Source organism: Cystoisospora suis (genome assembly GCF_002600585.1).
Source record: "Cystoisospora suis strain Wien I chromosome Unknown contig_380, whole genome shotgun sequence".
In the NCBI taxonomy this organism is placed as follows: Eukaryota; Apicomplexa; class Conoidasida; order Eucoccidiorida; family Sarcocystidae; genus Cystoisospora; species Cystoisospora suis.
This window is the reverse complement of record NW_027153181.1, coordinates 1-23,300: the sequence shown is the minus strand read 5'-3', so window position 1 is coordinate 23,300 and position 23,300 is coordinate 1. Positions and strand designations below refer to the sequence as shown.

The 23,300-nt window shown below is 50.6% G+C and overlaps 4 protein-coding genes across 4 annotated transcripts in view; 2 read left to right on the top strand and 2 right to left on the bottom strand.

Annotated features, from left to right (window-relative positions):
• CSUI_000975 (lysosomal cobalamin protein) overlaps positions 1–3,170 on the top strand; it is a 5,872-nt gene extending 2,702 nt beyond the window's left edge. The window contains exons 4-6 of the mRNA XM_068061181.1: positions 211–361; positions 1,048–1,098; positions 1,846–3,170. Coding sequence (XP_067926846.1) covers positions 211–361; positions 1,048–1,098; positions 1,846–2,147 — 504 coding nt within the window. The 3' untranslated portion in view covers positions 2,148–3,170. The remainder of the gene's footprint in view (positions 1–210; positions 362–1,047; positions 1,099–1,845) is intronic.
• Positions 3,171–3,888: 718 nt separating this feature from the next.
• Positions 3,889–11,863, bottom strand: CSUI_000974 (amp-binding enzyme domain-containing protein). Its single transcript, XM_068061180.1, has 4 exons — positions 10,907–11,863; positions 8,549–9,112; positions 7,564–7,842; positions 3,889–6,722 (listed from the first exon to the last, which is right to left on the bottom strand). Exons 1-4 carry the CDS (start codon positions 10,938–10,940, stop codon positions 4,972–4,974), a joined length of 2,628 nt encoding a protein of 875 aa, XP_067926845.1. The 5' UTR covers positions 10,941–11,863; the 3' UTR covers positions 3,889–4,971.
• On the top strand, positions 11,605–21,469 carry CSUI_000973 (argonaute ago). Its single transcript, XM_068061179.1, has 9 exons — positions 11,605–12,204; positions 12,529–13,325; positions 13,914–14,120; positions 14,612–14,890; positions 15,515–15,772; positions 16,236–16,385; positions 17,016–17,625; positions 18,444–20,445; positions 21,430–21,469. Exons 2-8 carry the CDS (start codon positions 12,813–12,815, stop codon positions 19,394–19,396), a joined length of 2,970 nt encoding a protein of 989 aa, XP_067926844.1. The 5' UTR covers positions 11,605–12,204; positions 12,529–12,812; the 3' UTR covers positions 19,397–20,445; positions 21,430–21,469.
• A 1,188-nt stretch (positions 21,470–22,657) lies between these two features.
• On the bottom strand, positions 22,658–22,872 carry CSUI_000972 (uncharacterized protein; the record flags this gene model as incomplete). Its single annotated transcript, XM_068061178.1, has 1 exon — positions 22,658–22,872. A coding segment is annotated over one exon (213 nt), but the record flags the coding sequence as incomplete, so codon positions are not given.
• Between the last annotated feature and the right edge of the window lie 428 nt (positions 22,873–23,300).

Genomic DNA, 23,300 nt, shown 5'->3' with positions numbered 1-23,300 from the left:
CTCTCTTTATATATATATACATATATGTATATGTAGCTGCAGACACTCTGGTATTTTCACTCTTCAGCCTTTTGTCAGAGGACAGGTTGGTTTCCATTGTTATTCACATATAGAAGAGATACAGGTACTCACGGATGATATATCAGGACGCGTGTAGATATATATATATATACATCTAAGCTCTGTGTGTGTGTCTGTTCGGTTCTTTAGAATGGAAGTGATGAGCTTCCCTGTTCTCTCCAAGTCGCAGCGGGCTCTACGACAATCGGCGGAGAGGGCGGGACCGGGGAGACATACCGTCATAAGGAAAATGCATGCCAAATGTCATTCTTTGCTGCTGTGTTCTCTCGAGCCGCAATTGGTAGGTGTTTCAGTGAAACGGTACCTTTCGAGCGACTCCACGTCTTCACGATAGACACTCTCCACGGATGTTACATCTGTCTATTCAAGGCGAGGGTTCTGTGTGTACCGTAGAGATCAACGTGTCTTGTTTTCTCCATGTATCACGATAAAGTCGGGTTGATAACACCCATTGGCATTCACACAGGGGTGAAAACAAATGCATCGCTTACTCCAGAAGCGGAGCTCAGGTGTATGTACGTACACCCGACTTCCTGGGACGGGGTAGAGGTGATGTGATTTGAGACTCATCATCATTTAACCACGACGAATCTCATGATGCTTGTCTTTCATTCGTTTCATTCTGTACTTTCTTTCAAAGCACTTGAGTAAAGGAATGTTTGAACGAGTTTATAGCAGATGTAACGCGTCCTGGGTCCACAGTTTGTTTTCATCGTTTGCTCTCACGCGCAGTCTTTACTGTCCGTGAATGCTTGGAGAGGGCTTTCTTTCTATATCCCTCGGAGAACCGTGTGTAGCCCGCCAGGCAACACGAAGTTTTCTCATGTATATGTACTAATGTGTGTATATATCCTCATAGATACAAAGGTGTACATTTCTTGTATACACAGTTACACATGTTTTCCATATATATATATATATACCATAAGAAGGGAGCCGCATGATCATTCTCTTCCTTTCTTGCAGCTTACCCCTCCTTCTCGAATTTCTTCTTTTTCTCTGACTGGGTTTTCCTAGGTAAGACAAAGATTAGAGAAGAGAAGTGAGAGAGGACGCTATAGGTTTCTCTTCTGCCGGTGTATAACGTGTACACGTATACAGAGGTGTAGACGTGTCCTTCAGTTGCCGCCAGAGCAGTATGCAGTATGAAAATCCTCGGGCTATGTATAGATGCCGTAACGGGACTAGTGAATGTGCCGCTTACAGTTAGGCCGTTCATAGCACACACACTCGTTGTCTTGCGTAAGCGTACGTGTGCGTAGGTATGAACATACATATCTTGTAGGAGGTGCTGTTAGGACTGAGATACCAACAGGGAGACCGAGTGAATGAGAAGCGTCTCTATGACCCATGATGAAGCCCTTCTTTGACAGTATACTTTTGATTTGTCTGGGAGTCCATTCTGTCTGCTCGTAGTGCCTTGGACCAGTGAATCTGGAGAGAGTGTGTATGTGTAGATACGGTAAAGAGAGAGAGAGACTTCGGAAGAGGCACTACTTCAACATGCACTTTTGGCCTATCTGGATGACTTAGGCCGCTTGTTTCTTGTTATATATATCTCTATTTTCCTCCTTCTCAAAACAGGGGGGACGAACTGTGTAGTGTAATACCGGAGAAGAGGTCGGTCGCTGCGAGGAGTAGCACTGCGAGCACCTTACTATCTTAGCCTGTCTTTATCGTTCTTGCATGTAGCTGAATCTGAACTGGCATAGATTCATGTCTTGATTGCTCGTGTGTTGTTTTCTGAGCGTATTTCTGCGGCAGGTGTTTACGTCCTTTGCCTGATACACTGCGTTTTGATACGGACAAAACAACCCTATATCTCAACAGATCGATGGCTCGAAGAAGAAGAGCAAGGCAATCATTTCTTTGAGGAAATGAGAGAGGGAGGGGGAGATGGAGGCTTCAGAGGACGATGTCAAGGTCTCCATAAGAGTACAGGAAGCAAACCAAGTAATGGTCGGTTCTTAGGTATGAGCGGACGAGGAAAAGGAGGAGGTGTAGACGATGATGATGATGAAAACCTAAGGCTCCTTGCTTCTGATCTTAGGCGTGCTGATGTGTAACGATACCCACGACGTACTGACACTGTAGTCGTTTGTATTCGCACATCCAAGCAACTCTTTCTTTCTGGAAAAATGGAGGAGACAAGAGTCAGGGTAGAAGACGATTAGGTCATTTTCGAAAGAAAATGGTCTTTCGAAGGCGGCCAAAGCCACGACACTAATCCTAGCTCACTACTACATCGTGGGGACGTGCCTATTTGTAGTTTCTGTTGGGTTTCCTTCTTCGTCAAAAGAGAAGGTGAAAGGCAACAAAGGTGAAGAGCTTGCTGGTAGTTTTTTGGCGTATCGTGAAATTAAGAGTCGAATCATGATCAGAACACACCTGAGTTCCGTATTTGCTTTTCTTGCTTGTACGAGCTACAAAAACAGTCGTTGTCCGAGAAGACGAAACGGAGAAAAAGGCACTTCCTCTCGCTGTCACTCCTTGCAACAACGCTTGTACTTAGCAGTTGCAACGCAGGAATCATGCTTCTTAAGAGCACAGGTGACACCGCAGGAATCTCAGACGCGCAGCTGGTGGCAAAAAACAACAGTATTACCGTAAGAAGAGAAGAGACTGAGTCCGACAAGGGTCGAAATCCGTGAGCGGGTCTCACGGTCTTTCTGGGAACAACTGGATATCCGAGGATTACTCTCGACGACCGCCCTTCCGCAAACCCTGCACCCACCCCATGCAGGGATACATCGGTAATGATTAGGAATATCGGGCCTTCGGCTGTGTCTAAACGCCTCAGGGACCTTATGTATGTGATTACACTTCCCATCTCGGGCGCGCGCCCATGTACGGTCAATACTGGGCTTCTCCGAAGTGCGGAGTGTCAGCTTGCTACCCGCGGTCGCTGCCTTTCATGGATGAAGTCGCCTGCAGAGCGACAAACGGCCCAGGTGTCGGAGTCGCCGGCGGGACGGGACGGATGCGAGTCCCTCCGCCGTCGAAGCAACTCATGAATCACGAGCCCGGAAGAAGCGCGACAAGACAACCAGGGCCGGTCCCTAACGAAATAGGGGGAAGTGGAGCTGGCGGAGACATAAGAGAGCTGTAGCGAACTGAGTGATTGGTCGGTACCGGAGAATACTGAGCTGCTTCGGCGGTCTAGCAGTGGAGACGACGTACCAGTTTAGACGGAGAGGTAGAGCGACGCCTGCGATGCGACTCTGGGCAGTCGCCCCCTGTGCCGTTCCATTTAGTGAGTTTCGTGCTGTGAATAACGTGCGATGAGCTGGCTGCTTAGAGTCTGTGGACTACGTGTTGTGGGTGCGCGTGGGAACGAATGCGAATTTCCAAAGATCTCGCAGCGACCGTTACGCGCAGCGCGCCCCAATATACATCTGTTCGTGAGCTATCTGCACCGCCTGCCCAGGCTGCAGAACGCGGGATCCGAAAGTCACGCTCTCACTGATGATTTCAGCCTTGTCGCCGTGTAATTCAAGCACTGGGAAAACTGATACGCCTTACCGGGTACCAGTCCTACTGACGCGTGAGGGCAGCAGGTCCTCCAACTTGCTCAGGCGTATACTGGCTGGATCTGCCATGCAGGCGCTTGCTTCCATCCGGCCAAATAAAGTTCGCGAAAAAGGACTGAAAACGCAGAGCCCTCCACCACAATAGAGCCACAGCGGGCTTCCCCTCCTCTATCTCAAAGCGACAATCTTCATGGCGCTGCTCCACTTGACGCTTCATGCGTTGAAGGGTTCGGGGCGATGACCGGAACAACAGACGAGCAGAAGGATGATCTCTTCTGACGGTACACCATTGAAGCAAAAAGCGAGTTGAAAATGACCTGGACTACAAACCCTCTTGTTCGCTCCCTCCATAGTACCATGCATGCTTACGATCTTGGCTTCAGCGCGTGCGAGGTTTCTGTCGAAACTAAGCGCCCAACTCTGGACCGCCGCATTTCTGACAAGGTCTTTCATGCCTTTTCAGCCCTGTCCCGATCTCCCGCACCGACCAGGCACATCCATGTTCGTCACTATTGTACGAATCGATTCCGGCATAAACCGGTACAACCTAGCATTTTAAAACAACAGCTGGCTTGAAAAGAATGTCCACGCCTCGCCGCGGACAGCAACTTCATCAATCACTCAAGAATGAAACTTATGCGCTCAGTGCAGACTGCACCCATACAGTAGTACGTTCGCTCGCTCCTTTAGGGCGTCCCCACCATCATGTGCGGAACTGCTCAAGACGGAGGTACCTCCGTGCGCACCAGCAAGAACTTCGTAACTTGTACCTTCATGAAAACCCCCACATCCTCTACAGTCCACTTCTTCCCGCCTGACCGTCTCACACAACAACGTACGCGAAACTACCATGATCCGCAAAGACAGATGACGCCGCGTAAGCTGAGTTCGTTTCACTAAATGAAGCGGAAACTCTCGTCACCACTGGAGCAAGTGCTGCTGCCAAGCTCGGAGGCACCACACAGCCACTTGGCACACATATTCCATACACGAAAACACAGCCGGACCGGAGAGGACCGAGCTGGCTCCTCACAAGGAAAAAAAAAGAACAGTATCTCATCTCCCTCTCCCCCCTGTTGGGTGAGTACAAGGAGTAGCCCGTTCTCATAATCTGATAGACGAGTTAACATGCACATCTACTTTTGGCTCTGTGCCATTCGCTTCCGTCGGGTAATTTGTCATACTGCAAACCCACCAAATGCCGTAGCACGCCTTCAAGTCTCCTTTCTGACTAGATGGACAGCGCAAACCGAGATGGCCATTTCGCAAGTAGAACACGGGAAGCTTAAGATGATCCCAACGACGTGTGGACATCATAACAGTTCACATTCTATCCCCTGCACCTGACTCATTTCTGCCACTAGCTCTGGAGCCACGCTCTAACCCATGGAAGAAGCAGCAGACGGCGCCACCATGAGAGAGAGGCGATATTCCTGTTATGCAGGGACACCGATGTATTGTTACTGCCATGCTGTCCCACTTGATTCCTTGCCAGCTCCGCATATAAATCATCCATCTGTTGTTTGTATGTTTTGATGAGCAACGGGCGCTTGATCTTGAATGTTGGAGTTAGCATACCGTTCTCTGGCGTCCAAACATCCGCCGTCACAAAGATGTTTTTGACCTTTTCAAACCCTAGTAATCCGGTGGCTTTTGCAATGCGATCAAAGTCTGCAAGAATGTCTTTCTTTAGCTCTGGATCATGAAGAGCCTCTTCCAGTAACCAAGTGTCACCGTCACCATCAACGCCGCTTGCTGATTTGTTGTTTGCCTTCCCCTTGCTTCCCTCTCCCTCCTCAGTGACATTTTCATCTTTCACCCTCTGCTCTAATCTTTCGCTGTCAACAGCTTTCTCTCCATAACCACCTTTTCCGTGCTCTTGCTTCTGATGGTGATTCATTTCCTCGGCAGTTTGGTCGATACTTGGAGACGCAGTGGTACGAGGTGTGCGGGAGACAGAACTGTCTTTCTCGTAATAATGTTCTCTTGCCCACTGTAGTACACGTCGTCGATCAGGTACCACTATGGCTATAGGATACGACTGAGAGTCATATCCATGAACGAAGATATTCTCAACAAATGAACTGCTTCCATAGGTATTTTCGAGTTTCTCTGTTTGTAGATACTCCCCTTGTGCTAATTTGATTAAACTTTTCTTCCTATCAATGATTTTGATGCTCCCATTCGGTTGGATCTGGACTACATCACCAGTACGGAGCCATGGCTGCTTTTGCTTCGTTTTCTTCTTTTCTTCTTCACTTTCTTTGAAATTCTCTCCCATCCCCTCCTTTTCTGCTACACCATCATCTTCATCATAATAAAAGGCTTCTTTTGTGAGTTCTTTTTCCCTGAAATACCCAGGAAATACATTATCTCCACGTACAAGGAGTTCCCCTTGAGGTTTCTTGTCGGGGCTACTTACAGTGGCATCATAACTTTCCCACGACTTCAGCTTGATTTCTAAGCACGCCGTGGGACCGCCTACGCTATCATAAGCATCGTCACCTTTATAAGCCTGCCAACTTCCAGCCCCGGATGTTTCCGTCATACCCCAACCTTGTATGATATTGAACCCAAGATACTTTTCTAGTTTCTCTTGGACCACTGGATCGAGTTTCCCCCCTCCACATGCAGCGAAACGCATGCGATCAGGTGAGCCAAAAATTCGTTCTCGAAGTAATCGTGATCCTCCTAAAATGCGGTCATACCAAAAACTCGGTATGGAGCCCTTAGACGACGAGTGCATCTTCCGTGATACAGCAAACCGTACAATGAGCCTTTTCAAGAATGGTTGTGCATTTAGGCGTGTCTCAAGTTTCTCTAGCAAAGTTGTAGCTAGCTTAGGTACCATCAAGACTAATGACGGTGTCGCGGCTCTCCAGTCATCCGCGACCAGCTCACGCTTACGTGAGAAGTAGGCTATTCTGACTCCATGAACAATAGCTGCATATTCTATGACTCTTTCGAAAACGTGAGATAACGGCAGATAACATATATGAACAAAATCCGGCTCGATACCTAGAGTCGTCGGGTTCTGAATGTGTAAGGCACGTATCACAGCTATCCAGTTCTTGTTTGTCAGCATCACCCCCTTCGGATTTCCTGTAGTACCTGTGATGAACAGAGAAATCAACGGAAACGAAACTCTGGAATGGAAACAACGAAGGTATGCACGTAGGGGAGATTCACTAACCTTTGTTGCGCTCATAGGTCACTTTACCTCTCACTAGCAGCGGGGGTGGGGGGCACCATACAACTCATGCAGACCCCCCAGACTCCTCTAGAAAGACGTATCATCACAGGTACATCTCACTTGACGAAAACCAATTTGATCTATTCCCTGTGCAGTTACAAGCGCCGTACGTAAGCATCCCTGTGCAACAAAGACGGTAGACGCATGCTCACTCAAGACTCACGCTGCCCGTCTAGCCTACTGAAGAAGGCACACGTGCTCCGAGTACTTAGACAGTCCCTCGCCGTTGAAATTGGGCTCCTCAGATTTCTTCCACCCGTACACACGCACACTCCCAGAGCTCCACCAATCCCTCCCTACCCTCCGATTTCTGGTCTGACCCCCTCGCAAAGGGGATAAGGAGATACACGCATATAAACATATATATATATATTACGCGTATGTTTCCTGGGCGTGTTGTACGGACAGCTGCATCAGAAACTCGACTGAGAGAAACACAATGATGCACACTACACAGTCTAGCTAACTATATGCAGACACGTAAACGGAATCACAGCGGTACCTGTGAGGGTTAGCTGTATGACTATCGAGCATGCGATCAGCCATGTTTACGTGTATACCACCCCTCACAGCCACACAACCTCATACTCTTTGAAGTCATCCGGCTTGCCGTTATCCCAGCTGAAGGGTGTACACGTATACAAAAGAACGGCGGAGAAGGAATATAGACACATCTCAACTGGAAGAATCATAATTTACCTGAGGTGTAAACGATAGTGAAGACTCTTTCAGGGTCTTGCTTCATGATCGGCCTGACCGGTCGTTTCCTTCCTAAGTTCAAAACCTCATCGAACGTGAGAAGACGACAATCGAGGTCTGCAAACCTTTTCTTCCACTCCGTTAGATCCATCGTCCGAGGGGTATCATCGAGGGGCGACGCCGCGGTAAGAACGACAGCTGACTTCAGATGAGGAAGAGAAGGCTTGAGCGCCTCGAGTACGGGAAGTTTATCGAAGTCCGTCACCATGCAGGAGAGTTCTGACGAGGAAAGACACAGACAACATTGCTGACCGAAGAGGGGGGAATGGAAAGTCCAGACCGTATATATACGAGGGGAGCTGAACTTTTGACATAGCGACGACAATTTATTTTCCTTATCACTTGTGGGATGCAAAGACTAAGAGGTACGAAGATGAGCACATCGACAGGCCTGGTGGGTGTACACACACAAAAACCACTCACACATGACATACTACACATTCACGACTGAAGTCTCTATCTACATACGTACATGTCTGAGAGTGACACACACATATGCACCCATTTAAACGCCTGCTGACAAGAAAAGCACCGGTACCTACGTACACCCGGCTCGATGTAGGAACATCAACACCGCTTCTGACTTAGCAGCGTGACTGGGAACCGATCGGCTTCTGACCCTTTGAAGAACATTAAGCGTTCACCTTTACGCGGCCTTCCCCTCAAGAGAGATAGGCATGTGATCATCCATATGTACTTCGACCTAAGTACAGCTTAAGCAACAGCTGACACATGACCGTGTGACATGTCAGCCAAACTCATACATGCATTTCTACGTCTGAACTGCAAAGACGAAGCCTCTTAGCGAACAGAAAACTGCAAGAAGAGACCAGCACAACCTCGCACTAATGCTTGGCCTCGACATCACATGCCTGAGAAGGAAGGAAGGAATCTCCCGAGTACAAACACGAAGTTGTCTCCTTACTTGAATGTTCTGCGATAGCCTTGATGTGCTCGAGGGGAAATGTGTAATGTAATGTGACGGATGTGAGAGGTGGATACGCACTGATGGCAAGGTCGGTGAACAGCCATTCCTTCCTACTTTGAAGCAAGATTCCTACGTTAGCGAAGTTCCCCCCGTTTCTTTCTTCATCAGCAAAAGATTCCATTCGGATACCTCCATCTTTCAATAGACTCACGAACCCTGACCCCAATAACCGAACTGTAGCATCGACATCTTCAAATGATAGGTACGAAAAGCCGTCTTCAACATTGTGACTAGCTCTCTCCCCTACGCAAGGCTTCTTCTCTCCCTCCTCATATAACGACGATCCGACCAGGAAGATTCCATAGCAGCTTTGCCAGTAATCCTTAACTGCGGGAATGTCTTTTACTTTTGTCCCTGAAAAAGAAGACTCCTGTTTGTTGTCCTCCTCCTCAAGATCAAGAACCGATGCATAAGGGCCATCAGAAGAAGGGATACGAAAGGATGTGTACGTTACGAAACCTGGAGGACGCCATACGGCGCTCTCTCCTTTCTCGGCCCAAGCTGCATCCCCCATCAAGCATGCAAAGAAAACACACCAGAATAAACACGAAAGAAAGACATGAGAAAGACTAGAGTGTACAACGACCCTGTACAGGACGCGGTCATGAGCAACAGAAGGCGAAAGAGCTAACATATAAGCCTGCGTACGACAGAAAGAATGGCTTTTTTAGAACAGAAAAGCTAGGACAATATCAACAACTCCCTCAGTGGAGGATCTACCTCTCTATAACCTTACCCGCGCGTGTGTCTACCTACATATTCACACGTATGTAGCTGCATCTGTCTGTTGCCTCGTCTTATCGTGCGCACCGCAAGAACTATGGTTTTCTGAGTAGGTACAAAACAGATGGACACGACCTACCAAGGGCAACTATGCGCTCAACGAAATAATCCCGTGCACGCCCTAGAGTTTAACTCCAACAAAACCTCAAGGATTCTACGCAGTGCTGTCGTTGTATGTGGACCCGACCGTCTTCTACAATGAGGTATCCTCCCCAGATCACAACGAAATCCCGCCTGTTTTTCTTTCTTCCGCACTATGGAAAAAACACTTCTTTTCCGCAGCACTTGTCCACCCACCAACGAGCTTCCCAGACCCACTGTCGCGCTGTGTGAACTCCTGAAATGACAAGCCCCCTCAACCCTCCTACGTCCAAGCCATTACTAGGCAAGTCCCCCCCCCCCGTCTGGAAGCAGTGAAGAACTTAGAGTAGCCTGTTGCTACGTTACGAGTCATACTCCTCCCCCTCTGTCGGCGAACCACTGGAAGATCTCCAGTGGACAATACAAAAAATGGTGCACACCCACGCATACGTGGAACCAGACAGACGAAAAGAACGGAACACAAATGATGGATGTAGTTGACAAGTGATAGAGCCTGGAAGAAAGACCATGCGGCATGAGAAGCCGTCGAGCTGTGGCCTGGCTAGCAGACACAGGAACCGCGACACTACTAGGGCTTTGGAAACGTGGGGCTCTACTCGAAGCGTATACCGTCGTCCACCACAAACAACGGAGCGGTACTTTGAGGATAAATGAGGTCACTTTTCCCGATTCCCCGTACTGGCGATCTGCCGGGAAAACGAGAGCACTCCTAATGACTCGTCACGGACTCTCCTTAGGTAAGCCTCCACGGAAAAACACATTCCCCCGATCCGAGCAACAGACAAGAGCTCTAGTATGGTCACTGAGAGAGCGCCAGGTATGCAGGACGCAAGCAAGAGACGGCAGGAGGGAGTGCTCACTCGCTGAGTATAGAGAATCAATGCCAAGCTTCTCTTCGAAGGCACTCGACTTGTGATCTATGCTATACTTTGCTTCTACACATTGCAGCTAGGATAGCAGAAAATCCAGCAAGCTAGCCAAGACTGACATAAACCCAGGCTGACTGCAGAAGACAGATCGACACGATGATAACCTGCGGCTGCCTGTACTTCACCAAAGCGGTACGTAGCTCGGTACCTGGGCTAACCAGCCGGAACATGGGAACTTGACGTGCTGAACTACGACAACGAACGCGGAAGCCGAGCGAAACTAAGAGTGTAGAAGCAGACTGCGGGACGGTTTAAGAAGTCGGCTAATGAGACTTGCTAATCAACGCTAACCAGGTGAGGCGTCCAGTGACTCCCGTGTACAGACTATCCCGTTCTAGCGGCGAAATATCTAGTGCAAGAACGGTCAGGGTTTTCTTCATTCTGAAACGTCCTACATTAACGAACTCCTGAACTACTTGGTCCTCCGTGCGCGAGGGTATTGTGCCCGTCCCCTTCACTTGTCCACAGAGATCCGCCTTACCTGTTGTTGACGGGACCGGGGCAGCATAAATCATGATGGAGACAGGCGAAAAAAACAGAAGAAAAGGAAGACCTGACCTCTGTCTCCTGGGAGCCTAGTCGGATATCGGCGCATTCACGCCTGCCGACAACCACGGAGCCGAAAACGAGACAAAGAAAAACAAGAAGACGCGAGACTACGGACAGGCGGCTTCGCACACGGGTCCGGGAGACGAGCGAACGAGGACGGAAGACTCCAAAAACTGCGTCCGCCCAGTCTAACACATTCTCCCGGTCGTACTCATTTCTTCTCCCCATGCGCAAAGTTGCAAAACTGTTTCCTAAGTGTTCCCAACAGAGGCTTTTTCTTCATTTCTTCTAGACAAAGACCTGGTGTCGCTCACTTTTTGGTGAGTGGACACTTCACGGACTGGCGGCAGTTCCCGCCGGCGCCTACAGGGGGGTCGTACGTGGAGTGGGCATTTCTTCAGAGGATCTGAGAACCGAAAGTGGCAAGGACTAGGAAGGACGATGTCCGAAGCCTGGCCTTGCTCTTTGGCTGCCGGAATGGCAAGACAAGCCGTTTCTGCATCAGTGTACTACACCTGCCGTACAGGCAGAACGGGCGGTCAGCTCCTGACAAAGCAGTGGCTGCCCAGTCCGAGTAGCGACGCTTGAGAGACGGTGCTTTTACGGCGGGTAAACAATGGGATTAGTTCGGGGTACCAAGAGTTCTACGCCGGCTTTTTTTTTTACTAGGGCGTGACCTGGCCGTCCTGAGACGGAACTACGTCTGCGAGCTAGCCCCATGGGCTCTAGGTAAGATCTCGAAACTCGGGTACAGTCTTGGAGCTACGTCATACTGCCCAAAAAGCGGCACAGTACGCACTCACTACCAATCCCCTTGAACGCTGGCACTTTCCCCCCTCGTGGTCGGTGGGCCTGCATGACCAACCAGCGTGGACGCGCAGAAACGCCGTTTGGCTTGTCTGTGCAAGAGGCGAAGTCCTTGTCTATTCGTGTGAGAGACAAAGTCGCTTGGTCTAATTCGTGTGAGACAGCCCCCTGTGTGCTTCGTCTGAGAGACCGAGACCGCTTCCACTCTTTGTTTCTTCTGTCGCTTGTCTACGCGGTGCTGCTTGAAAAAGGAGAAACACCTGAAGGTCCCTTCTGCTACTTTTCTTGTAGCCCCCGACTCGGGAGACTCTCGAGCGCTGGGAGTTGGATGCTAAATTTCTAGACCGATCTCCTCACCCCCCTAGCACCAGTCTACCTCCAAAACGGAAAAACTAGTGCGCTCAACGCCTCTGAAAGATGCAGGTAGGACCTGAAGGGAGCAGGAAGTTTCAAGCTATTCTATAATACTTCAAGAAGCCACTCCAGTACGTCCTCGTACACGACCCGTGTCTAAACAGCCTATGTTACACATGCTAGGCTGCGTTCGCGCCCTGACCTGCTGAAAGAATGAACGGCTTGAAGTTGCATATTTTCCAGAGGGTCTTACTCCGTGTGGATCGTTTGCGCTCCGTCGCATCGTGCTCATGTTGACTTGAGTGGAATTTCTTGGTCTGTGTCCCACCTGATCTCTCGGCGTTTTCCCAAACACAGGAGAAGCTGTTTTTCTTTTCTTGCTTGTCCATTCAGGTTCTGTTTGCCGGGCAGTCACCAGCCGTGCTTCCTTCACTCATCGCCGTCCCTTGGATAGAGCTGCGGCTGGCGTTATCGGGAATCAGTTGCCCTCGCACTTTTGTTTTTATGTTTCCGAGACTGCATGAGCTTTGCTCGTGAGGAGAGGCCGGGGTTGTTGCACGACTAACGTTGAAAGGACCAAGATCACGCCCGGAAGTAAGGCGTTTGTGTGGCCTTAGAAACCCGACTGAGTATTTCTTCGTATTCAGCCGTGCCGTAGCCACTGTGAACGTCTTGCGATGAGTGGGCGCGGCGGAGCTCGAGGGAGAGGAGGAGGACATGGTGAAGGAAGGGGGAGAGGCGGATATGGTGATAGCAGAGGGAGAGGCGGATATGGTGAAAGCAGAGGGAGAGGCGGATATGGTGAAAGCAGAGGGGCGAGCGGATACGGGGGAGGTAGGGGGAGAGGCGGCGTTGGAACGCGAGAGTTTTCCACATCATACCAAGGAGGGGAAGGAGGCGCGCGCAGTGGAGATAGTCGGGGTCGACGAATGTCCGGGACAGAAAGAGGTGCGGGCGGTCGCGGAGCACGAGGAAGAGGGGGTGGTGTTCCTGCGGTGCTTCCCGTAGTCAGCGGAAATCTTCGATGCTTGACGAATCATTTCCGATTGCTCGTGTCAGAACAAGGCGAGCAACTGACTATATGGAAACATTTTGTCTCGTTCTCTCGCGAAAGAGATGGGGGTGCGCAATTGGTCGAGCTCCCTGAGGACCGCAAGAGAGAACTTCTGTCTGGGGTTCTGGATGAGTTGGTGAGGAAGGAGGCGGAAACAGCCACGAGAAGCGAAAGAGAGGGCCTCTCGAGAAAGGGGGTACTCATACCGCGTAAACTGGGAGTCTTACGTAGAGCAGGATCACCGACACTTTTCTCCCGGTGTAGGCTGATGTTCCCTTGTGCCTGTGTATCTCGTCTAAGCAAGCATGCTACTTTGTCTCGCAAGTAACTGGTGTACTGTTTCGAGATTCACACATGTTGCTTGGCTCACTGTCAAGCAGCAAGTGCAGTATCTTATTGGCCTTTCTACTGCTGCTCTTCCCAGGTCTCTCTTACGTGGCAGCTGTAAGCTGCTCATATTGGGTTGATGGCTCTCCGTGGTCGTGTGGCGCGTCGAGCGTAGGCGCACCGTGATGAGAATGCTCGTGTACATTGCCTTCACAGTTTCGCGCGTAGGCCCAACTCTGGTAGCGGGGAATATCGAGAAGACACTCCCTACTAAGGTTCCCGTGACGTAGGGATTTTAGCGGCACCCGTGAGTATACGTAGTCAAGACTGTCACATACGTATAGATAGATCTGTATGTAGGGATCTCTAGGTATGGCCTGTCTCTCGCGTTGCCCAGGTTGAGGCGGGCCAGTTCACGCCAGAAGAGAGGAGTGCTATACTATACGACGGGGATCGTCTGCTGGCCTCCCTGCTGAGAATCGACCTGGCACATTCGACGCGGGGAGGCTGGAAAGTCAGCATCGACTCGCAGCATGGAATTTCTCTTGCAAACTTACAACATGCATTCAAAACGCATGATGACGGCACCGAAGAAGTCGCTCAGGTGAGCCCATTCAAGTACTCGCTCGCAGATGTACGGGCGTGTGTGTCTGTGGCTTTAGGGAGGTATGTTAGAGCGAGGATGGATAGTACCTTTCCGAAGATATAGTCATTCACTCGGTGTCTACGGACTCGCTTTGCACAGCTGCGTCTGTGTATATTTGTATGTGAATATACAGATCTTTATGTACAGATACATGTACGTCTAGTGTTAAGACAGGTCGTTGATGCGGAGTTTCGTGACAGGCGAGACATCGGGAGAATTTTACTCGTATAGTATTCAACGCAGGGGGTTGTCTCTAGGATGCCCGTTGTTAGGGCGGCTTTGGACGAGAGGTGCAGTAGGAGTACGCTTTTGTATTTGTCCGAATTTTCTTGAAATATTGAGTTGATGTACAGGAAACGTGTCCCTATACAGCTATTGGGTATTGCGTTTGATAGTCTTGCTAATCGCTGTCGTCTTCGTGTAGTGGCGCTGTCTTTCTTCTGTCACAGGCCATGCAGCTCATCATGACTAGAGCTGCCGAGCAGGCAGAGTATCGAATGCTTTTGAAGTCGAAATTTTTCAAGGATGACCCCCGATGCTTTCTAGAAATATACGATCGAGGCGGGAGAGGAAGCACGGCCCGACAGATATGGGAATGTTTCTCCCAGTCTGTTGCTGCCTATCGTTCGGACGGGTTACTGTCGTGGGACGTCGTCTTCAACCCTCAAGCATGTGTAGCGACGAAGACAGTTCCTCTTGCTGCATACCTAGAGAGTGTCTTAGAGCAGGTGCGTTCGTTCGTGGTTACAGATGTGCTAGTGAGCCTAGCCTTCTTTTTTCTCTCTCTTGTGGGCAGGATCCAAGGGTTCTTCGTTTGTCGGTGAGTTGTGTCCATCACGTAACAACCGCATGAACTAGGTAGTACGCGAACTGTGTACTAACGGCTGTTTCTGTCTCCTTTCATACGGCGGTGTCATATCGGCTAAAACATCATCTTTACAGAAGAATCCACCCAGCTGTTTTAGTCGGAATGTTTCCGGAGTAGGCCGGTGCATGCACATCCTCATCTTCAGACTGTAGTAGTAGTAGTCGAGTCAGTGCCGCCAGACCTCAAGGGTACCCGTAGTTGAATGTCGAGAGTGCAGTCCATGGTGTTGCGTCAGGTTCCTTTGTGTGAGGGAAGAGGCACGTAGAAGATGTATATGGTACACTATCCAGAGTCGTACACGGTTTGGTGTAGAATAGCGAGCGGGTCAGTGGACAGGCAGGTCGCCGGCCTGCGTGAGTACGTGTATGTATATGCATGCATCTGTACGTGTGTAATCATGATGTATGCCTGTGTCTATATGCTTCCAAGGGGGTAGACTTTCGGAGATGTGGCGGTGCGTGTGACTTGGTTCTTTTGTCGAAAGCTCGTCGGTAGGCCCGTCCAGATGTCACGAGAAGAGGAGTGTCGTTTTATTCTGCGAGAGGGAGAGACTATGAGAAGGCTTTCCAGAGTTCTCACAGGTCTCAAAGTGGAGACCCGACATATCCTGAATAGAGAAACAGGCGAACCGGAGAGGAGGACGCACAAGATCAAGGAAGTAACACGTTTGACGGCAACGTCCGAAGAGTCCGAGTTCATCCTGCCCGACGGAAGGCGGGTGACCGTCTCGCAGTACTTCGCGGTACGACCTTGTCCACGCCGCCGTGATGCATTCAGCTTAGGGGAGCCGTTCTTTCTCGATAAGGTCTCCTGGCCGATTCGATGCAAAATGTGTGGCATTGCGTCCCTCTTGCGTGCTAGTAGAGAAAACTCTTTTCTGGCGCAAGCAGTTGTTGTAGTGAGCGGTCAGTATACTCATGTTGCTGTCTGCTATTCTTGAGCGAGTAAATGTTCTGTCACCGAGTAGAGGTACTTGTGCTGCGGTGGTCTGGGGTCCTCCGTCCGTATTATTGACCATGCAAATGCTTTCTTTCGAGTCGCCAGCTCCATAGTTGTCAAAAGCAGTTGACTCGCTCCAGTTGCTGCATTTTCTATGAGACGTAGACATGTTTCAGGCAAGAGTCCGAGCTCTCTGGTCGTCCGGGTAGCATCGTATTCCGGGTGCACGGAGACAGGCCCTGGAGTTTGGTTGTTTTGTGTTTCAGGAAGCGTACCCGCATCTTCCTCGCATCCCGCCTTTCCAGCCTCTCATTCGCACCGGTAGCAGGACGCGCCCGTGTTATATTCCTATTTCTCTGTGTACTATGGAGAAGCAGCCTGCCATCAAAGGAGTTCCAGAGAAAGAAAGGGAGCAGGTACAGCTTGCTCGAGTGTACAGGACGCGACTGAGCAATGTACATGCGTACATGTTTCGCCGATTTCGGTGTACCAACAGTTGCGGGTACTGCGCCACTACTCGAAAGGTCTTGCCCACGAGTGACGTGAGATGTGTGAGTACTCTGTTTTGGATGTTTCCACGATGCGCTTTTGCATGCGATGACGTTAGATCTACTTTTGGCTAGCAGTGCGGAATTGTCTGCATCATACGAAGAGTCGGCGCCCGGAATACATGTATGTCTCGCCATGCTCCGCTACGGAAGCCGCGGAGAATTGAATAAGACAGGATCTGAAAGTGGGCAAGGCGCCGAGGGAGGTTTGCGTGAAGAAGTCGGCGCCAGTTATTCATGTAGGATTCGAGTATCCCACAGTTCATGGCGTTTTTGTGCTTTTAGTACTGAATCGCCTCCTCTACTGGTATTTCGTGTGGTAGCTCTCAACACAGCGGACATGTCAGGAGGAGCGACTTTTTAATTGACGGAGTCAGCTGGAGGGAAGCAAAAGATGGGTGTTTCTAAAGGTGGTCTCTCCATTTCCGAGTGCGAGCGATGAGCGCCATGGTCATGACTAAGAAAGTTGTGTATTTTTGTTTTCTGGTACGGCAACAGGTCGCAAGGCACATGATCATACCACCGATCGATAGGGTGGGTAAAGTTGATCAACTGTTGGCTTCGCTTTTTGAAGACGCCAACCGTCCGGCGGCTCGAGTTTTGGACACATTTGGGACGAGGCTCGACCTTAGACCTCGGATCGCGGATGGAATTGTGCTTACCCCTCCAAAAGTTTGTTATACAGATGGCAGAGGCGGTTCGAAGACCGTCCAGCCTGTCTACGGACAGTGGAATTTACGTGGCTCAGCGTTCTGGCGAGGAAGCAGCTGCACGGTATGGGCCCTGTATTCTTTTGTTGAGATATCCGAGGATGTCCAGAGGCGTTTTGCTACTACCTTAAGAGAACAGGCGAGAATTTATGGAATACAGCTGGGCCTGACGCCCGGTGTGGCTTGCTATAGGCGTCGCGATCGGCGGTCTCCTGTAGAGCAGTTCAAGTCCTTCCTGGAATTCGCAAAAGAGAAAAAGTGCGAGATCCTCTTCGTTCTTTTGGCTGAGGGCGATGCAACGGATATCTACCAGCGCGTGAAAGCAAACGGAGATAGACTGTTTCCTACGCAGTGCTTGAGGTTCGACAACAAAAACGTGCAGGCTGTTGTACGCGGAGGTATGTCGACGCGTGCGGAACTGTCTCCCTCTTTACGAGTCGGGTTTCCGATCTGCGTCCGTGAAGCTCGGAGCGAGCACACACGGGCAGCTGCACGGCAGTGATCGGGACACGTGCGACGTTTCCAGGCCTGTCGTGTCGTACAGCGTATGTTGGACAATTTTGCCACGCCGAGCTGTTGCGACAGCAGCAATGAGTCGACAGCCACCGAAAGACGAAAGGTCTCTTCAGTTTACTTTTTCCCGCACCAACTCTTCAGTCACTTTTAACGGTCTCCTGTTCGTGTCAGTGGTGTCTGGTGTGACTCGTGTGTAGACGCATCGAGTGTTGGACAGACGTTGAGACCAAATTGAACCAAAAGATCTACAGTCGTTTGCTTTGACTTCTCATCTGAGCCCTTGGAGTGCGTGTGCGCTCGTAGATGTTCAACCCCAGCATCTGAGTGATTACGCATAGGTACTCCCTCACTGGGACTACAGGGACGTGCGGAGTTATCTCCACGATGTGTTTGTGTGGGGGAGCATATCCGTGTTTGCGAAAGTCGCCCGCCTACCACAACGCACCCGCTTGCTTTGGGGCCCTTCGTGCGCGAGAGTGTGTCGTCTGTTTGGGACCCTGATGCGTCGCCCTCTCTTGCCTTGTCTCACATAAGTTTCACGGTTGATAAATGGGTTCTTGGAAAGCCCCGTGAAGCTTCCCTACGCGCAGCACGATGCCTCGCAGTCTACTTCTGTTTGCAGTGCCACGATACTCAGCTCCCGGTGCATTCCTTTCTGAAGCACGTCTGTCGCGCTTTTTGTCCTGTTTTCCTTCTACAGAAAATCCTAACATGACGTACTATGCTAACGTCATGTCGAAGGTCAACATGAAACTTCAGGGAGTAAATCAGACTGTAGACGCTGATGTGTTTCGGAGGGTAATTGGGGTTGACAAGAGCACCCTGGTGCTGGGAGTAGAAGTTTCCATTTTTGGTGTAGGAGGGAGGGTCAATCGTAGAGTTCCGGCTGTCTGTGCATGCACAGGCAATTTAGATGATGATCTAGGTGTGTACGCTCACGCGATATCCATTCAAACGCAGCAGCAAGCTGGTATTGCTGGATTGTCAGAGTCATTCCAGTTGATAGTAGGACAACGTAAGCTGAAGCAGTGGCCGGCCCGTCTTATATATATCCGCTCAGGCGTTTCGGAATCTCGCTTTGCTAGTGTTTTAAGCGGTGAGATCCAGGAGATTGAAAAGCTGTATTTGAGTCGGCAGCTAAAGAAGCCAGCGATCTTGGCCGTTGTCGCACAAAGGCGCCAGCAAACCAGGCTATATCCGACGCGGGAAATGCAAGACCAAGGAAGCAATCTGCCCCCGGGATATCTCGTTTACAAACACCTTGAACAGCCCGGAACCTATCTAAATTTTCTTCTGATATCTCATCAGGCGCTTCAGGGCACCGTGAGACCGACGCGATACTTTGTTCTGCGGAATGATATGAATCTTCCACGAGAAGATGTCGCCCGGCTCATGTATGGGTTATGTCATTCATATGGAAGATGTCAGAGGTCTGTGTCGATTCCCGCACCTCTGTATTACGCGCAGTTGCTCGCTGAAAGAGCCCGTGTGTATATGAAGATGCATCTGGAGGAGAGACACATAAACGTTGAGAGATTATCAGACATCACCGACGAGGCTGGGACTGGTGACGTCTATGAGACAATTGCGAGGGACGCGAACAAGGATGTCAGTAAAGTCGGGCAGGATGTGAGGCCGATGTGTTATTGTTAGAGGCGGAGAATCCTTCCAGGACACAAGGTTAGTGCTTTGCCTGGAAGGTCCTTCGGGGTGGCGTTTGTCCGGTGCATCTCCCCACGACGTATCCAGCAAGCTTTGCTGGCCGTGTATCAGACCGTTTGTGTGTCAGCCACTTTCGCCTTCAGGCAGGCTGAAGTCAGACGGGTGTGAGGGAGCTCGTCCACAACGACCAGCTCCAGCACGTTTTGGCTCGGGGTAGATGACGCGCCTGTTTGTGCAGGACTGCATTCGGCAAGCAGGTTCGCCGGGTAGTTCATTCTTTCGACATCGCTACTTGCGAAGCTGTCTACGGTGATGCACTACAGTAGTTTCTAGGGGGCCGTGTGTGTCGACCGACTGCCAGAATGTAGCGGTGTGGGATGCGTCCTCCGTTTTCCTAGGATGTTACGTCTGCAAAGGAATCTCGGAGACAACTTCACCCATGGAAAACCTTCTCAATTGTGGTACGTGTGGAAGAGTTGCGGAACAGAGCTGACTGGGAAGTGCCGTATTACCCGCGACGACTCTTCTCGCGTGTGTCTAGTGTGTAGTAGTTATTTTTCGTTTTTCACTTTGGGGATTGTCCGCCGTCCAAGGAGGAGCATAGCTGTGGGAGGAATGGTTTCTGTGCTTTCAAGTACTTGGACAATTGTGAAGCACTTTGGTGTACGTTTCGGAGTATTCACCAGACGAAAGGGACGGACGTCCTTATATCTGCACCTTTTTTCTCTTTCAGAATCTTGGCTGGACACGTATCCATTACATATGAAGCTAGCTTCTCGTTTCCTTCCCGTGGTGCCCGTTCCCAGTGGTAGGCGCGGACAGTTACTTTTGGCGGAGTGCTCTCCCGGTGTTGCGATGGCAGGAGGAACCAAAGAAATCCTTTGTCACTCCAGGGCTAGGACGACCGAGTGCGGGATCTCTCCGATGACGCATTGGTGTCCTGTGCCGGCTTTTTTGTCGAAATCGGGAAATCTAACATGGCCACGACACCCCTAGCACAGCGAATCAACTTCACCCTTTACACGCGAGATTTCAGACACGTGAGTGGGACGTGCTTTCCGAAGTACGGATGTGTACGGAAGGCGGCCTACCCTGCGTCGGTCGGTATATGCCTAGGTGAATACATAGAATCCACACAGCACTGGTAGCGAAGCGGACAAGCTCCAAAAGAAATGTACGAGCATCCTCTCAACTGAACAGGCGTAGGAGAGAAGAAGAGTGTGTAAAGACATCAAAGAGTAACCGTGATATTGGCAGGACCTAGGTCGACCAAGAAAAGTAGGGTAAAACCGGGCAACCCGAAGTTTTCCTTAGCACTCGTTTGCACGCCTGGCGGATTACAGAGAACTGTTTTATCAACGGGGGAGTGTATCAGATACCTTCGGTAGTACATCTGAAGAGGCAGCTGAGTGTCCGATGGTGGTTGTTTTGTATCGGTCACAGAACCGTGTATCAGCCTTTCGGGAGAAAAAGTAAAACAGCTGGCCTGTGTGCCTGCCTGTGGTCTTGTTCCTTGTCGCTTCTTTCACTAGCCTGACGATGTGCTCGCGTGTACTATACTTGGTATTTTCTTTGGGTGAGACCGCGCCCTTTCTTCGTCTGGAAGGAGTTTCTTGGTTAAAACGCGGAAGGTTTAGAAGAACAACTGGCGGTACCGCTTGCTGCTGCGCAAATACAGATTACGGGTGGTGATGTATACACGATTACTCTTTACCCGCATGTCTGTGTAGTTGGTTGCTTGTTGATGTAGACAGCAAGGGGGCACGTCACTGCGTCTCAATGGTGGGTAGTATCTGTTGGACAGTGTTTATTCGTGAATTTCGAGCGGTAGTGTATACAGGATATCTGTGCATACCAGAAGAAGTACTGAAGTCGTGATGAAGTGGGCTTTTGTCCGGAACCAGCTATAGCTGAGTTAACCTCTGGGCCTGGTGTGTAATCTGGCCTGTGGAGAAGTCTAGCGACTGTGAAACCGTTCACCATCGGATGAGGGAGTCCGACTGATGTGGCCCTGTGTCTGACAGTGGGCAGCCCTGGACGGTGGTGCTACCTGCTCAGCGCCAGGCTGTTGCCCTGGGCCGCCTCCGTCGCTGGCGGGCTCCAAAGCTGGCTTTGCCACAGTTTAGTTGCGGCTGGGAAGAGAAGACAGGAGGGACCTGAGAAGAAATTTTTGTCGGTTGCTTCTTCTCAGCCTAAGCACGTCAAAAGATCTAACAGTCTGGTCGATGCTGAAGAGGCGGTCCCTACTGCTACCGCTTCCCTGTCACTCCCCCTAATTGTGGCGCACAGTCCCCGCCGTCCTCGGCCGGAGACTTCCACGAGAAAGCGTTCTCGTGACGAGGGTCCCACCAGGGTGAAGACTACCCTCGCGTTACCTCTCCTGCGGGACAACCCCTCTCAGCTATGTTCGCAACTGTTCCACAGCCTTGAAATTCCAGTCGGTCAACACGCTAACACTTTCGAAAGGTCGCCGTGCACGAAGCGACGGCGCGACCGCCGTCAAGCCAGCCACCAAGGTATTTACGGTCGTCCGAGCACATCCCAGAGTGTCTCCAACCATGCCGTAGCTTGAAGCCAACATGGCAATTTCTATTTAACACCTGTGCAGTGGAAAAGCTCAGAAGATCAAAGGCGGTCCACCAGAACACTGTCCCGAAGTGTATCACTGGAGTTCACCCGCCAGTCGGCTCTCCACAGAAGATCGTTCACGACTGGCACGACAGCAGAGTGGCTGGTCCGTTGGGGCCACCCGAAGAGACCAAAAACATCAAACCAAGGCCTCACGAAACACGGAAGTCGAAATTTCTCTTTCTTTCACCAAAAGCATTGTGAGAGACGGAGAAAACCTTCTTTTCTGCCGGAAAGGTTCTTTCCCCCCCCGGAGACGACGGTTACAGTCGTCACACTGCAATGCGAGGGGCGCCCCGGGGGTGGCTAGCTAGCTGCTGTCTCTCATCCTCGAACCCTTCTGGTTTTCCACGCTTTCCTTTGTTTCCCTTCGGAATGCGTACAATATTGAAAAGGAGAAAATAGACCATACATACTGCCAGAAACGGAAGCGGAAAAACGACCACCCAGACCCCTGTTTCCGGGCGACGGCCGCCGTCGCGTCTCTCTGGCCGCCGTACCGACACTCCGCCTATCTTCTGTAGCCAGTCAGCGAACACACAGAAAACACAGGTGAGAGTCCCACCGCGGAGTGTGACACCCCTTCCCCTTTAACGAAGGTAAAACACCCCCTACCTTCGTCGGTCACACACTGATACAGATAATACTCGCGGAACCTGTTTTACCGCATGCCCCTCGACGGATAGGGTCCGTGTCGGAAGGTGGAGGCACGATGTGTAATGGCCAATCATTAACGTGTCTCAGTGAAGACACAAGGAATACGGGGTGCATTGTCAGTCTAGGTGGTAAGTCTAGTCGCACAGCTGACTCGCCAATCATAGCTAGAATCCTGAAGCGCCCTACCTATTTGTCCTAATGAGGAGAACCCGTCTCCACTAAGGTGTTGAGAACGTAGCCACACTTGCTGCCCTCCCTTGAACTCTGCTGGCCTTCTCTTCTTATCAGCGTACTTTTTCTGGTATACGTGCGCTTTACGCATATTCTCACGACCCTGCTTAGGAATGACTCCATGTCTAAGGGGCACGGTCTCGGACGGTTTGTGTGTATGAAGATTCAGCACACGGGCTATAGGAGGAGAAGGCGCATATCCATACACCACTTCGAACGGAGACAGCTGCGTGGAAGTGTGACGTGTATTAGTATAGGCGAACTCTGCCATGGTAACTGAGATCGCCTGAGAGGTGCAACAGTTAGGTGCACCAGCACCCACACCCAAACCCAAAGGGCACGAGCACTCGTTTTTGGCCACGTGCCAGCAGGGAGCAAC

Bases quoted from the DNA above. Each gene is read 5' to 3' on its own strand.
- CSUI_000974 (XM_068061180.1), bottom strand. From the start codon at position 10,940: ATGATTTATGCTGCCCCGGTCCCGTCAACAACAG. The intron at 9,113-10,906 runs GTAAGGCGGATC...TGGGGGATGCAG, and splicing joins CCCGGTCCCGTCAACAACAG to CTTGGGCCGAGAAAGGAGAG. The intron at 6,723-7,563 runs GTAAATTATGAT...TGTTCATCACAG, and splicing joins CACTATCGTTTACACCTCAG to GTACTACAGGAAATCCGAAG.
- CSUI_000973 (XM_068061179.1), top strand. From the start codon at position 12,813: ATGAGTGGGCGCGGCGGAGCTCGAGGGAGAGGAGGAGGACATGGTGAA. The intron at 14,891-15,514 runs GTGCGTTCGTTC...TTTTGTCGAAAG, and splicing joins TAGAGAGTGTCTTAGAGCAG to CTCGTCGGTAGGCCCGTCCA. The intron at 17,626-18,443 runs GTATGTCGACGC...TTCCTTCTACAG, and splicing joins GCAGGCTGTTGTACGCGGAG to AAAATCCTAACATGACGTAC.